General features: G+C 43.6%; 1 protein-coding gene across 2 annotated transcripts in view; it reads left to right on the forward strand.

Moving 5' to 3' along the window:
* OSBPL10 (oxysterol binding protein like 10) overlaps positions 1 to 16819 on the forward strand; it is a 270349-nt gene that overhangs the window by 208448 nt on the left and 45082 nt on the right. For both annotated transcript variants that reach the window (XM_075271327.1, XM_075271328.1), the window contains one exon: positions 9113 to 9250. In XM_075271327.1, the coding sequence (XP_075127428.1) occupies positions 9113 to 9250 (138 nt within the window). The remainder of the gene's footprint in view (positions 1 to 9112; positions 9251 to 16819) is intronic.

A 16819-nucleotide genomic window follows, 5' to 3' on the forward strand; every position in this document is an offset into this window, starting at 1 on the left:
TACTTAATAGTAAATTACTGGGTAAGACGACCACTGAAAAAGACTTGGAGATTTTGGTGGATAGTAAGCTTATTTTTAGTGACCAGTGCCAGGCAGCTGCTGCCAAGGCAAATTAAATTATGGGATCCATCAAAATGCATAGGTGCTAATGACAAGAACAGTGGCGTAACGATCGGGGTAGCAGCTGCCACAGGGCTCGGGCTTTTCAGACCCCCGAGTATAATGATCGGAGGCCCAGGAGAGGTAAGAGAACGTAAAAAAACACAGTTATTTATCTCTCCGCGCTCCATACAGGCTTCGGGCCTAGTTGTGTGACGTCCCTGACGTCACTTGACTGGGACCTGCATCCCGGGTCATGTGATGTCCGGACATCATTGAAGATGGCCGACACCACCGAGGACTGCAGCAGAGCCGGGGATAGGTAAGTGACAGTGGTTTTTATGTTTGTATCCCCCCCCCCCCCTCAGTCTCCAATTATTATACTCTAAGGCTGGAGTGGGCAATTAATTTTCCCATAGGGCCACATGAGAAATTGTAACGGTTCTAGAAGGCCATACACGCCACAACAAATTTAGCTCTACCCACTTCTACGCTGACTCCGCCCATTCTCAATAATCTTTCCATGTGCCCCACAAAGTATAATCCTCCTACAGTCACCCTAACATTATACACCCCCACATTATAATGTTCCCCTCTAAATGTCCCACAGTATTAAGTCCCTCTCCTGGTGCCCCAGTATAAACCAGCAGAAACTAGAGGGGACATTAAACTGGGGCAGCTGGAGGGGGACATTAAACAGTGGGGATAGTTGGAGGGGGTCATAAAACTGGGGGCAACTAGAGGCAGCCATGTCCCCCTCCAGCTACCCCCCATGGTTTAATATCCTCCTTCAGCTTTTTTTTTTTTGTTGTTGCAAAAATCAGCGACCGAAAACGCCTAGCGTTTTTTACAGTCCATTCACTTTAGGGGAGGGGAAACCGCCTGGCGTTTTCTGAAGCAGTTTTTACCAAAAACTGCTCCAGAAAATGCTGCAAAAAAACGCCTCAAGGTCAAAAAACTGCTTCCTAATTAGGAAGCGTGTTTTTTATGGGACCAAAATAAGCCAGGCGGTTTTACATGTGAACTAGCCCTTAGTGTCCACAGTGGGGCATATTACTGTGAACAGGGGCCACTATTGGGCATAATACTGTGTGCAGGGGCCACTATGGGGCATAATACTGTGTGCAGGGGCCACTATGGGGCATAATAGTGTGTGCAGGGGCCACTATGGGGCATAATACTGTGTGCAGGGACCACTATGGGGCATAATAGAGCACGCAGGAATACAGGGGGGGTCGGTCGGTCGAGGTCGCCAATGTCAGTTGTAAGGGGGGGGGGGGGCATGTAAAAAGATCGCCACGGGGCCCCGCAATTCCTAGTTACGCCACTGGAAAAGAACATAGTTATACCGATGTACAAATCACTAGTGTACATAGACTATTGTGTGTATTTTTGGGCGCAAGTGTACAAGGACGACTTTACTGAACTTGACCGAGTGCAGAGAAGAGCAACCAACGTTATTAGGAAAATGGTCGGATTGGCATACAACAATAGATTAACAAATTTGAGATCATTCAGTTTAGAAAGAAGACGTCAATTTAGAGACCTAATAACAATGTACAAATACACAAAGAGAAAGCACAAGAAACTTTCTAAGGAACTTTTTATTCCTAGGCTGGTGATCGTGATAAGGGGACATATCCTCTACGTCTGAAGGAGAGAAAGTTTCACCAGCAACCTAGACAGATTCTTTACTGTACGAGCAGTGAGGCTATGGAACTCCCTGCAACAGGATGTGTCAAGGGTGAATTCATTGTGCAAGTTCTAGGAGGTCTTGGATGTTTTTCTTGAATGGAAAAGTATTATGGGTTATGGGTTTGGTTTTAGATTTTGGCAAAGATAAGTCAATCTAGAGTTTTATATGGATTTCTGGATTTGAAGTGAGGAAGGAATTTTTTAACATGGCATGACATGAGGCAATTGGCATGAACCTCATGGGTTTTTTTTTTCCTTCTGGATCAACACTGTAGGGTTTTAGGTTGGACTTAATGGACCTATGTTTTCATCTACTATGTACCTATGTGTGACCCTAAGGGCCTTTTACATGGGCTGATAAGCTAAATTTACATTTTGTACGAGTGATCATTCCCAGTCTTTGACCGTATAAACATGTGTACGATTAGCTGATACATATAAAAGATTCATATGTTGATCAGATATTTTGTGTGGCCATTACTTCACCATCACTCTGTGAACAGGGTGCCCACTACTATAACACAGTCTGTGCCTGTACAATGGCATTAATAATGGCTCATTCACATACAGTACTGATGACTGATCTATATAAATGGAGCTAAATTGGGACCAATTGACTTGGTACAATCGGTATATTGTTGATTGGTGCTTGTTACCATCTGACAGTCAACCAGTGTAAAGGGACACTTGGTGTGCTTGTGTCCATATACCTATTTTGGGACATATATTGTGCTTATGGGACTGCAAAAATCGAGATGCGTAATAGATCTAATTGGGTAGATCATTGTCCTAAATTGACTTCTTTGTAATATTGTAGTTTGCTGTCATTGTTTCATCACATACTTAGATAAAAGAAGAGTTTTTGTAATAATGTGAAAATAGGGATTTATTTTTTTTAAGCCGCTATTTTATAAGGCAATTTCTAAAAAGGTATTTGGCTTTATGTGTAGCTATGGATTCGGGAATTAATTAGTATTCTGTCATGGGAAGCTTTTTGTAGCTAGGTTATCAGGTTTTATATGTGAAATACAATACCCAAACAAATGTTGAAATGGCTTTAGCTGTGTATTTTACGGCTTTTATTTATCCTTCAATGTCGCATTCCTCACATTTCTGTAGTATTCTTAGATACAGGTTCTAGAAACAGAGTTTAGACTGTACTAGTGGTAATAGTGTCTGTATGATACCGTAGTAAAATGAATATATTGGAAAATGTTGGTAATTTCACCACCAATGATCAGCCAGCAGATACCCTACTGGACTGATAAGAGGTAAACCTGGAAACAACTGTCTTAGGATGTCAACCTCTGCCTTTTAGAGGAGCCATACTGGCTTGGCTATTATTCCCAGTTCATGCCCAGCTATTAATCTATAAGGACTTACCTTCAAAATGGTTGTGTTAGCAGCAAATTCATCTTTTTCACCAAGGAGGTCTTATTTGCATATTCCTTACCCAGAATTCTAAGCTGGGCATGCACTGTCTAATAAGTCCCAGTACCAGTTTCTCCTTAATGAGAGACGTTACCCCTTCATAGCATATCTCCATGTTCTAATTTTGTAACAGTAGGTGATTCCATAGCTTGGGAATACCCAATTAAAGAGGCTCTATCAGTAGATTTATGGGTTATGAGCTAAAGATATTCCTGAATAGCCTTTAAAAAGTCCTCCGGCGCGCTACTGCGCATGCTCAGCTTGCAATGGTCTCTATGGGAAAATGGTGCTGGAGCGTGCGCAGTAGCGCGCCGGAGGGAGTGCTACTACGCACGTGCATGCTTTCAATAACTTTTAATAGAAATAGTCGTGAATAAGCAGGAGGATAGGGGGTTTGGAGACAGCGGTGGGCATAAAAAAGCTATGACGGTAAGGGGTGCACGACATGCCCACCGTGCAGGATCCAGCTAATTTACATATCAATTACCAAGGTCATTTGAAAAAACGGGGGGAGGGGGGGATCTTTTTACACACTAATAGTAGCACCTGAATAACCTTTTTAAAGGCTATTCAGGAATATCTTTAGCTCATAACTCGTAAAATCTGCTGATAGAGCCCCTTTAAATTATTGAGGGGAAAGCACACAAATACCAAGCCTTGAGCATGTAGGGTTAAAGGTTGTTTTTTGGGTTTGTCTTTTTTAGAACTTTGTGTATAAGGATTTCTACTACTGACATGTACATGTACATTCATACTATTAACAAGTACATCTAGAACATTGTATGTAAAGATTTCCATAGAAATGGAGGCATACTATAAAGCCAATAAATATACTATAGGCAGGCTCTTCATGCTATTAACAAGTACATCTAGACCACGGTATATAAAGATGTCCTTGGAATTGGAGACCAACTCTATAGCCAATGAATATACTGATGACATGTTGTTCACATTACTAACAAGTACATCTAGACCATCGTGTATACAATATACCTCTGTACTAAGAGCACATTCTGTACTACGCTTCGCTCATTTTTCAGAGGCATTTGGGATTTGCTGTCTATTGTTGGAAGCTTCTTTTCTTACTTTGAAGTACACTGAATATTTAGAGGACAGCGCTTATTGTATATTATATTAAAGCAGATATTCTCCCGCGATGCAGTGTAAGACACTATTAATTGGTTCCTTGAAAAGTTCATGGTAGACTCCAACCTACCTAGCAGTTATAATTGTAGAAAATACACTCTGAGTCAGGCACTAGACCAGGCAATCCAGGCTCACCGAGTGTTCGGGGATGATGTAGCACGCCGCGTGGAAGCAGAATTGGAATAGGAGACAATTATGAGAAAAACAATGCCTTATGATTTGACATTTATATACTCCATTTGGGCACTTGAGGAAATTATAAGCTTCTATGCAGTAAACGTTCACTGCCAGCTTGAATGGCTAGACTTTAAGTAGAGGAGTGGAACAGAAATTGACATTGCACATAATATCTCGGTCATGCATTTTCATAAAATCTACAGAGTAACCATTGGTAATCTATATTGTGTTCAATCGTCTCTGTAAACTCAGCATTTTTGGCTGCTGCGGAAACACAGTGGGAAAAAAAAGCTGTATTTTATAGGATAAACAAAATGAATGAGATTTCATTATTCTCATCCACAGATTGTGGAGAAAAGGAGCTGCGGAAAAGCTGCGTTTTCTAAATAAAATGTGAGATTTTTTTAAAGTTGCACCATGTTTTAGCTGCAGAATCACAAGCATCTCCCTATATACTGAATAGAAGACAAAAAAAAAGCAATATTAATTTTCTTCAGAGTTTTATAGCTGCAATTCACTACTTGGAGCCTTAACGTTTTATGTTAGAAGCCAAATTGATTTCAAGCAAAGAGCAAGTTACAAAACTTAACTACTGAATGCCAGCTGCTATACATTACCAAAGAACTTTTCCTACAAGGACATAGAATGGGCTGTGGGAGGATTGGCTCAGTGGTAGCAGCAGTGGACCCAGACAGTCAGAGACAGACAGTCAGAGACAGACTCACAATTCAAATTTAAACAGATTTTACCCTGTACATTTATTTGTCAAAAGTCTTAACAGTCCAGCAAAAACAACCACCAAAAACTCCTGCTCGTCTGAGTTTCTAAGGGGGCGTTCACACTACCGTCGGTGTCCGACATGTAGTGTCCGCTCCTAGTGTCCGCTCAAAATCTGTCACGGACACTAGGAGCGGACACTAGCTGTGTCCGTGACACCTGTCATTCACTTGAATGGGCATCGGGTGCGTTCTTTTGCACTCCGTGCCCGTCCTTTCCTGTCCGCAAGAGAAGATGTCCGACTTCTCAAGCGGACAGAAAAACCCTGCATGCAGGGTTCCTCTGTCCACTTGAGAAGTCGGACATCTTCTCTTGCGGACAGGGAAGGACGGGCACGGAGTGCAAAAGAACGCACCCGATGCCCATTCAAGTGAATGACAGGTGTCACGGACACAGCTAGTGTCCGCTCCTAGTGTCCGTGACAGATTTTGAGCGGACACTACATGTCGGACACCGACGGTAGTGTGAACGCTCCCTAACTAAACAGGTAGTGTCCTAACTATACATGTGGCCTGCTTCAGCCACACGGTCAACACAGAGCACAGTAAAGGCAGCAGTTCAGACTGGAGTCTCATCAGTTTACAAAGGTTATGACAGAACCCGGCTCCTCCTCACTCCCCCAGGAACTGCTCAGAACATGGCAACCTTTTATAGGTCTTTATTGAGGCCCAGCTCCCACCAGTGCTTGAAGGCTCCTCTTTAGTAAGACAAGAAGAGTTTAACAGAAGGAGCCATCTCACAGCTAAGGTGTTACCTGAATTGTAACCTGTATTTGAAAGCTGGGGAAGATATAGCGACCTTCCAGAATCTCACCGGTCACCTTCTGACAGGGCCTATACCCAAGCTGAGGCGAACATGTACCACTGCTTGTGTCCCGTGAATACAGCGCTTATGTCGCAGAATGGAGATATTTGGCGCAGAATAGAGAAACTGGTCAAATCAACTCCAGTCACCCCTTCTTATGGGATTGCAAATACATTTGACTGACAAGAGTGATATTCCTCTCCTACTTTTGATAGTGACATTCAGGTAGGCAAATTTACAATTGTGGAACAAACCCCGGTAGCCTCCATTCTGTCTGTTTTCGGAGAAACTCATTTAGGTGAAGGTCCCATGTAGCGAGGCGCAGCCAAAAAACGTTGTGGGAAAAACCAAAGTGGCAATGCTTCACTGTTTTTCTCACAGCGCTTTTCACAGAAAGTCTGCTGAGTTTTCCTCCGTGGACTTTCTGCTTCAATTATACTTATATGGAAAATGCCAGTGTTTCCAGAAGTATAATTGACAAGTTGCGATTTATTTTCTGATGCAGATGTTTTTCTGCAATGTGCGGATGGGATTAGCCAGAATCTTATCCATTTTGCTGGTATTTTAAAACGCTGCGGTGAAAAATCACTGCGTTTATGCTATGTAGGGCCCCAGCCTTATAGTAAAGATGACCCGGGTGGAGACAGCTCATACTATCCAAGCTCGTAAAAGATAAGCGGCAGGCATGTTTTCAACTTACAACGTGGTATCAGGAGCAGTAATCATAAAACACAGGGTGGGTGAGAGTTTCTCATCAGGTACTCATGCGGTCCAATGGTCTGATATGGGCCTAATGTGAAGCAGGGGGCCAATGTGTGGGAGGGCAGAGGTGGTGAGCTTTTTATGGGTTTATTGTTCCTTTGTTCTAATGTACATCTGTTTATTCATTTATGCTTTTCTCTTTATTTGTAAGGACGGCTCCCACTGTGGAACCGCATGATATACAGGTGTAGAATATTTCTGTCTGAATATCTTTTGTGAGCTAACATACATCGCTTTCCGGATATGTTGGCTGAGTGTGTCCCACTTATAGTAATTTATAACAATGGTCTTAGATAAAGATTTAAACTTTCTCATAAGGACCTCTTAAGATTTTTCTGAAACTTGTAGGCTTAGGATGTACATCTGTTTTTAATGTGGTCAGAATAAGGCAATGGTTTTATCTCAGGAGTGTTGGATTTCATTTGCTGTGCTAGAAGCTCCGCTCCTCTCTCACATTCTCGTAGATACCATGCTACTTGCAATCCACAGTTCATGTTATTTGTATCAGTCAATGAAACCTGTTATGTATTCAAATAAAAATAGTTATACAAATGATATTTTCCTTGTTGTATAATACTTTTATATTCATATCTGTACATAAAGTACATTTTGTTCAGCTTTTTCTGGTTTTAATGAAATTAATATAAATCACTATATTGTGTTACATATTGAATAATATACAGATAGGTAATATAAGCGCAGGCTTTTTATTTGCCTATGTTCTCTCCATATGTGTTTTGACATAAGGAATGTTTTGGAAAGTTTTTTTTTTCCCTTTCAACTGACTCAAAACTAAATATAACTAACACTATATAAGATAAGATAATCCTTTAATAGTCCCACATTGGGGAAATTTCAGCATGTTACAGCAGCATAGTAATACAGATACAGGATAATACACAGTAGTATATTACAGACATAGACACACATATGCTGAGAAGAGAAGATATACTAGGAGTCCATAGCAGCTAAGGAAAAACGGAAGAGAAGAGGAAGACCTCATGGTCATCGTCATAATCATTAGTTCTCTGTGCGGAGTGATCTTCGCTTGGTCTGATGTAGATTATACAGCCTGGTCGCGGTTGGAAGGAAGGACCTGCGATAGCGCTCCTTCTCACACTTGTGGTGAAGCAGACGGTCACTTACAGTGCTACCAAGTCCCATCAGGGTCCCATACATGGGGTGGGATTTGTTCTCACCACAGACAGTATCCTTCTGTCACCCACCACCTGTACTGGGTCCAGGGGGCTCCCCAGGACAGAGCTGGCCCTCCTGATCAGCCTGTTTTATGGGTTTTTTTTTTAAGGTGATCCACAGTAGAGGCATTACAGTGACAGTAGCTACAGATAAACGATAAAGGCAAAAAAGATAGTAGGAGGGATATCAAAACTCACGGATCCTTCAGTTCTCTGTATGGATTGATCTTTGCTTGGCCTGATGTAGATTATAGAGCCTGACCACGGTTGGGAGGAAGGATCTCCGATAGCGCTCCTTCTCACACTTGGGGTGAAGCAGTCGGTCACTGACAGTACTGTCCAGTGTTGTCACGGTCTCATACATGGGATAGGAGTTATTCTCCAGCATGGAACTTGCCACGGACAGTATCCTTCTGTCATCCACCACCTGTACTGGGTCCAGGTTTGCAAAAGCACAAATACATTTAAAGGGAACCTGTCATATGTTCCATGGTGCCATAACCATGGGCACCATGGAACAGAGAGGCTTCTTTATAATAATGTTTCGGTAAAAACATAGTTTCGATAAGAACTGGGCACAAGAAAAATGTGCAGTGTTTGTTGTACAGGCTCCCTCTGGCTTCCCCCTGCCCGACATGGCTTGATTGACAGATCTCTGAATACACACAAATTGGGAGAACCGAGCTGGGCTGCAGACACAGAGTCACCCAGCAGACACTTCTCCCATACTCATGTCTTTTTCTTTGAAAAGCTGCAGCATAGAACATAGTCTTCTGTAATGAGGGAGTCTGTCCCTGTTCACACTGCCCATGGTTAGGGCACCACTGACTCTTGTCAGGTTTCCTTTAAAATATTTTACTGTGTCATTCAAGTGTTTGTTGTCTTATTTCATTTTTGTAAAGTGCATGGGATTGTGAGATAGCAAAATATGTCTTAGCTTACAAAAGCTCAAGACAAAAAACTACACTTCTGAAATCTGAAAGAGATAATCGAGCATTGTGCTTTTTTCTTCCTCATTTTTGTAGGCTGGTCCTCCGGAGGCTGAAGATGAGCTGACGGACACAGAAGATAATGAGGAAAAAGATTTAGGCGTCATGGATGATCAGCGCAGTGTAATCCTCCACCTTATCTCACAGCTCAAGCTTGGAATGGATCTTACCAAGGTACGCAAAGAGAATTCTGCTATATTGCCTCCATTCTATGGTTAGATTTCCCTCTTCAGCTGAAACAGAGTAATTAGATATTATTTCTCCAGTACCCGGATTAACAAGCTCCAGTAGTCTTGTCATTCACGGCAACACAAAATGGCAAGTTGTGAATTCTTTTTTAACCTGTTTTGGATTTGACTGTTACGGACAATAACAACTGATAACCCATATCTCTGTAGCCCAGGAACTGTTACATTGCTTTATGTATCTTGAATACATTAAAAGAAGGATATTAGGAAAGAAAATATTACGTCTACCTTTATCTACTTACAGAAGTAGCAAAACTATCACTCAGAGAATTACTATACAGCCTCAAAAAATCAATGTCCTATTGAGCTGTGCTTATGGTTTGATGCCTCTAAAAATGTTCAGTTCGGCTAATGAGGAACCTGGATGACTATAAAGTGTAAGCCCAAGCCGGGATACTGATAGCCTTAGCTTGGAATAGGTCATTAATATCATATCAGTGGGGCTATGAGTCCCAACACCTCTACCTGTCAGCGGTTTGGAGCACAGTGTATGGAGCTAGAAGCAGATAGCTCTACACCATGTGGTGTCCGTGCTGCAGTTTTGCCCCTCAGCTTAAATGAATGGAAGGTGAGTTCCCATTATGCAGCCTGGCCAGTACAGTGTACAAAACAGTCTGCTTCTGGCTCCATAGAGTGTGCTTCAAGCAGCTGACTAGTGGGGGTGCCCAGGTGGTGGATACCCAACAATGTTATACTGATGACGTATCCTAAGCATAGGCCATCAAAACCCAGGCTTGGACAACCCACTTAAGCCTCATTAAGGGTCATTCTATGAAATCAGGTCAAAACTACAGTACATACTCGAGTATAAACCGACCCGAATATAAGCCAAGGTCCCTAATTTTATCACAAAAAACTGGGAAAACTTATTGACTGGAGTATAAGCCTAGAGGGGGAGGGGGGGATGCAGCAGCTACTGGAACATTTCAAAAGTTAAAATAGATACCAATAAAATTACATTAACTGAGTGGGTGACATGGAGGTAATAATTATTACATTAAACATTATTAAAGGGGCTCTATCATTGGGAAAAGTCATTTTTAACTAATCACATCCTTGCATAGGCTTTAGAAATGGTATTCCACACCTACCTTTAGTATGTAAATTGCCTCAGTGGTTTTTAAATAAGTCAGTTTTTATTCATATAATAATGAGCTTCCAGCCAGCACAGAAAGTTCCCAGCAGCACTCGTCCCTTCTATTATCTCCTATCTGTGTGTGCAAACAAGAAGCTGAGTCCTCAGCAGCAGCAGCCTGTGCTGTATACATACATAGGAAACAATGGCAAAGAGGGTGCACGATGCATTGTGCACCCAGTCTAATTAGCTTATGAATAAAAACGGACTTATTCAAAAACCACTGAGGCAATTTACATACTAAAGGTAGGTGTGGAATAGCCTTCCTAACACCTATACAAGGATGTGATTAGTTAAAAATGACTTTTCCCAATGATAGAGCCCCTTTAATGCACTTTATTATTACCTCCATATGTCTCACATATTAGTAACCCTTATATGGGGCACACAGGGGTTAAGGACCTACTGCCTCCCGGGCTTTCATCTCTCTTGCTAGTGACTTAATTTATGCAGGTTCTTACAGTCCTGTGCTGCATACCTCATTTTGCCAATGAAAATGCATTGGTTAAGGGACCGATCGGGACGGTGAGGGGGATGATCGGGGTCTCTGACCAAAGCATTTATATTAACAAAATGTGGATTTATAGTTGGGGCTCGGGGCCCACCAGGGGATTCACACCAGTTCCCCGGTGAGTCAGTCCGACCCTGAGTTAGACCCTGACTTGAATATAAGCCAATGGGGGGCTTTTTCAGCATAAAAACTGTGCTGAAAAAGTTGGTTTATACTCGAGTATATACGGTATATTTTAAAAGCTTTAATGAAACTTATTTAATACCCTTATATATCTACTTGAGAAGTTCCACAAGTCTGAAATCACTATACTCATGGTTTTACAGTACTTTCATTTTCTAATCCCAGCTGTTTGCTTTATTGAAGCATTGTTCCTACTAAAAAATGAGTTATGAGATCTTGCTATATTATACAGCTATGGATCAGCTGAGTTATCCTCTTGTACAGCGCTTTATTGTTAAATGTGTGGGTGTATATTGGACATTGGATAAACTTACTGACTATCATAATGCCTAAATAACATAACCTGACAGTGATGGAGAGGTACATTTGCAAGAAAAAGAAAGTGAACTCTTTTTGGTATTATCTGATTTCAGAAGACCTAAGATGACATGTTCTAGAGATTCATCTGTGTGTTGCTAGTTTAATTACATTGTGTTTGTTATCCAAGTCACATTCATAGAAAATCAGACCACGTGTTACTAATAATACAAAGTCCAAGAAATTCCAGAGGGTTCAACTTGCATTGTAGACCACATCTTGATGATCCCATGGAAACAAAATGTGGTGTAGTTTCAGCTACAATATACCCTCCAGATTAGTAAGGATCATTTAGCAGTGGTGGCCCCTTATTGTTCTTTAGAGCTGCTTTTAAATGATTTTTCAGTTTAAAGTGGTTTTCCAGCCCAAAATTATTTTTTCTTACTGATATGTATGTGATATATCCGGGGGTCTTACACCTGGACACCACAAAGACCCGGATGCAAGGCCGGATGTTAAACCCCCATATTCACATACTGATAAGCTATCCACACAGTGGATAAATCAGAGCATGTCAATCATATCTATGGAATCGCCAGCAGCTTTCCCATAGATATAATTGTAACAGAAAGTCCGTGGAGGAAAACTCCGCAACCTTTCTGCTCAAAGCGCTGTGGAAAGAACCGTGATGCATTCCCGCCGCGGTATTTCCCGCCGCGGTATTTCCCACAGCACTTTAGCACTGCAGATCATCCTGTGGCGCCTTAGGGCTCAAGAATAGAGAGGTGAGACTGATGAATCTGAGGTTATATGTTAAAGAGGACCTTTCACCACTTTTGGGCACATGCAGTGTTATATACTGCTGGAAAGCTGACAGTGCGCTGAATTCAGCGCACTGTCGGCTTTCCCGATCCGTGCCCGGTGTAAAGAGCTTACGGTGCCGGTACCGTAGTGCTGTATGGTCAGAAGGGCGTTTCTGACCATTAGCCAGGAACGTCCTTCTGCCTCGCGGCACCTATCGCGCTGTGCTGTGGAGCGGGGAGGAACGCCCCCTCCCTCTGCTCACACAGCTCGTCCATAGACGAGCATTATCAGGAGCGGGAGGGGGGAGTTCCTCCCGGCTCCACAGCACAGCGCGATAGGTGCCGCGAGGCAGAAGGACGTTCCTGGCTAATGGTCAGAAACGCCCTTCTGACCATAGAGCACTACGGTACCGGCACCGTAAGCTCTTTACACCGGGCACGGATCGGGAAAGCTGACAGTGCGCTGAATTCAGCGCACTGTCAGCTTTCCAGCAGTATATAACACCATACCTCCCAACTTTTGAAGAACCGAAAGAGGGACAAAATGTGGCAAATTTAGCCCCGCCCACTTTTGTGTTGACTCCGCCCACTTGTTAATTTTTCATGTGCCCGCACACAGTATAATCCTCCTACAGTCACCTGTAAATTATATGTCCCCCCTCTATCTCTCCCCCAGTTTCATATACACCCTTCATTTGCCCCCAGTTTCATGTCCCTCTTCCATCTCTGCCCCCAGTTTCATGTCCCTCTTCCATCTCTGCCCCCAGATTCATGTCCTCTCCATCTCTGCCCCCAGATTCATGTCCTTTCCATCTCTGCCCCCAGATTCATGTCCCCAAATCTCTGCCCCCAGATTCATGTCCCCAAATCTCTGCCCCCAGATTCATGTCCCCAAATCTCTGCCCCCAGATTCATGTCCCCAAATCTCTGCCCCCAGATTCATGTCCCCCATCTCTGCCCCCAGATTCATGTCCCCACATCTCTGTCCCCAGATTCATGTCCCTCCATCTCTGCCCCCAGATTCATGTCCCCACATCTCTGTCCCCAGATTCATGTCCCTCCATCTCTGCCCCCAGATTCATGTCCCTCCATCTCTGCCCCCAGATTCATGTCCTCTCCATCTCTGCCCCCAGATTCATGTCCCTCCATCTCTGCCCCCAGATTCATGTCCCTCCATCTCTGCCCCCAGATTCATGTCCTCTCCATCTCTGCCCCCAGATTCATGTCCCCCATCTATGCCCCCAGATTCATGTCCCCACATCTCTGCCCCTAGATTCATGTCCCCACATCTCTGCCCCCAGTTTCATGTCCACTCCATCTCTGCCCCCAGATTCATGTCCCTCCATCTCTGCCCCCAGATTCATGTCCCCACATCTCTGCCCCCAGTGTCATGCCGTCCTCTCCTTCATCTGCCCCCAGATTCACGTTCCACCTCCACATTAAACCTACCTTCTCCTCCGCTCCCTCGCCGCTCTCTGCCCGCCTCTCTCGCTAACACATGCGGCTGAAGGAAGGAGCTGACACAGGTCAGCTCCTCGCTTCCCCGCTGCCCGCCTCTCTCCCTGACACATGCGGCTGAAGCTGCTCGCGTGCCCGCTTCGCCGCTGCGTCTCTCTCTCGCTGACACATGCGGCTGAAGCGAGGAGCTGACCTGTGTCAGCTCCTCGCTTCGCCGCTGCCGCCGGCTCCTGTCTTGTACATCGCGTCTACAAGCCAGGAGCCAGGTCAGCTCCTCGCTTCAGCCGCATGTGTCAGCGAGAGAGAGACGCAGCGGCGAAGCGAGCACGCGAGCAGCTTCAGCCGCATGTGTCAGGGAGAGAGGCGGGCAGCGGGGAAGCGAGGAGCTGATCTGTGTCAGCTCCTTGCTTCAGCCGCGTATGTGTTCAACTCAGTTGAACTGAGTTGAAATCGGGACATACCTCCAACCGGGACCGCGGGACATGTCACCCAAATCGTGACTGTCCCGCGGAAATCGGGACGGTTGGGAGGTATGTATAACACTGCATGTGCCCAAAAGTGGTGAAAGGTCCTCTTTAACTCTCAATGGTATCTGCAGGAAACAGAGAGAGATCTCCCGTTTGTACGGCAACCCATGGTAGAAAAAAAAGATGTCACACTTAGATTATGGGGCTTATTACAGAAGATGAAAAGCAGAGTAAGGGAAGACCCTATGAGTAGACAACTATTACTATTGAGATGATGGTCTTTCAGACAATATAATGAGTAACACAAATCACTGCAGTGTCCCTTCTTTTAAAGAAACTTTCCTGCGTTTCCTCCACATTCTGCCACGTATTGATGTCTCGCGCCTTTGTATGTTTTGCGCTGCGGTATAGGAGCCTGCACATGGCGGCTGCTTTTAGTTTTCCCATCCAGCGGCTAAGCAGGTAGGTGGTTACCATGGCAACTGTTGTTCTAGCACCAGACAAACTTTAATTGCTCCACTAGCAACTTACAAATGGCCGCATGCAGCAACGTAAGCCAACAGGGAAAAGTAATGATTGTGCTTTTAATAGGCGCAAATAATAAATGAAGGGACTCGGCAAAGTTGTAAGCAGATATTGAGAAAATATTGTGATAATTAAATATATTGTTTAGATTTCTTGCCACATAATAAGCTTATTAGCGACACATTCCAGTTGTCGACAATTTCTGAAATATTACATTTTGTGTTTCCTTATGAAATGAAAATCTATTCATCGTATTGCCCTGCTTCTGCTAGATCTGCACAGTGTGTACATGTCCTAGCCCTGCTCTTAATGTGCACTGTCCTATTGGGAGGGGAGAATATGTCATTTCACATTGACTTTTCCTATATTTGATCTTTCTATGCTATTTCCATATAGATGATATGTAAACACACATACTGTACTAGCCCGACTCTTAGAAAGTCAATTAATATTTCCTTAGCTGTGAACAAAATCCGTTTCCCAGGAGCTTACCCAAGTTATGGGATTATATAAAAATGTCATTCTTTAATATATTTTGCTGTATGTTTAGACGACCAAAAACTTTCTTCTAGCCCATGGTGATGTGCCATGCCAGTGCCACATACAAGGCATTTTATAATGGCGCTTTCTCTAATTGAATATAATGGGGTGTAATTATAAATAGAGGTCCAACACTTTTCTGTCTCCATTTTAGCCAAAATTTATGGTTCATGGCATTTACAACATGTTTGTGAACAGTGTGAGTGTCAGAAACTGTTATCATCATGTGAAGATGCTGTTTCAAGAATCTCCACTAGTGGCCGCTGTTCTCAAGTGTTTTTTACTCCCACCACTAGAGGCCACTGTTCCCTGGCTCTTGCCCACAATCAAGATGGCTAGTATTGCTTCATGTCCGTGACCATCTTGCTTCCTGTTTTAGGCCTATATAAGCTCAGAGCACATTCAGACCCATGCCTTGAGTATTGTGTTTATTCACAGTCTTTAGCTCTGAGATATATCTTGCTCAAATTACCTTGGCTCCGTCTGCTTATCCGCTTGTGTACCGACCTTGGCTCCGTCTGCATACCCACTTGTGTACCAACCTTTGCTCCATCTGACTACCCACTTGTGTACAGACCTTGGCTCCGTCTGCATACCCACTTGTGTACCAACCTTTGCTCCATCTGACTACCCACTTGTGTACAGACCTTGGCTCCGTCTGACTACCCACTTGTGTACAGACCTTGTCTCCGTCTGACTACCCACTTGTGTACAGACCTTGGCTCCGTTTGCTTACCCGCTTGTGTACCGACCTTGGCTCCGTCTGCATACCCGCTTGTGTACCAACCTTGGCTCCGTCTGACTACCCACTTGTGTACAGACCTTGGCTCCGTCTACTTACCCGCTTGTGTACTGACCTTGGCTCCGTCTGCACACCCGCTTGTGTACCAACCTTGGCTCCGTCTGACTACCCACTTGTGTACCGACCTTGGCTCCATCTGACTACCCACTTGCATACCGACCTTGGCTCCATCTGACTACATGCTTGTGTACCAATCCCTGGCTATCCACCGACCAAATCTTCTACTCCGCGGCATCTGCCGTCCTTCCTGGCTACCGGATTCCAGCTGTATAACACCAGTATCGTAACAGTGAGGCAGAAAGAACTGAAGAATATGATGCAACACTTTTGAAATATGTGCATCAGAATGGGCGAGATTTTAAAGTGTCTAACTTTATGACACATTTATAAAACCTAAAAGAATGAATATGGGGCATTTTCTTACGGAAAAGTTTAAAATGGTATAAATTTATCAATTTATGACATCTTACTTTGTACATCATAAATACCTGTCATGCGCGGTATATTTGTCTGCTCAATAAGATAGATGATTTGTCTGCTTATTTTGCAACAAAAATTTGTAGGGTTTTTGATGCATGCGCCAAATCTTTGTTACTTACAGCATGTGAGTTATGCTTTTTGTGTCTACATGTTTTGTGCCTAAAATTTATACATATTTACTGTCTGAGCAGGATCATGAAAAAGATGAAATGGGATTCTAAAAATATAAACCTATCACCTATCCACAGAATGAGAAATGTCAAATCTGCGGTGGTCTAACCACTGAGACCGACC

The sequence above is a fragment of the Leptodactylus fuscus genome, chromosome 4 (genome assembly GCF_031893055.1).
Source record: "Leptodactylus fuscus isolate aLepFus1 chromosome 4, aLepFus1.hap2, whole genome shotgun sequence".
Classification (NCBI taxonomy): domain Eukaryota; kingdom Metazoa; phylum Chordata; class Amphibia; order Anura; family Leptodactylidae; genus Leptodactylus; species Leptodactylus fuscus.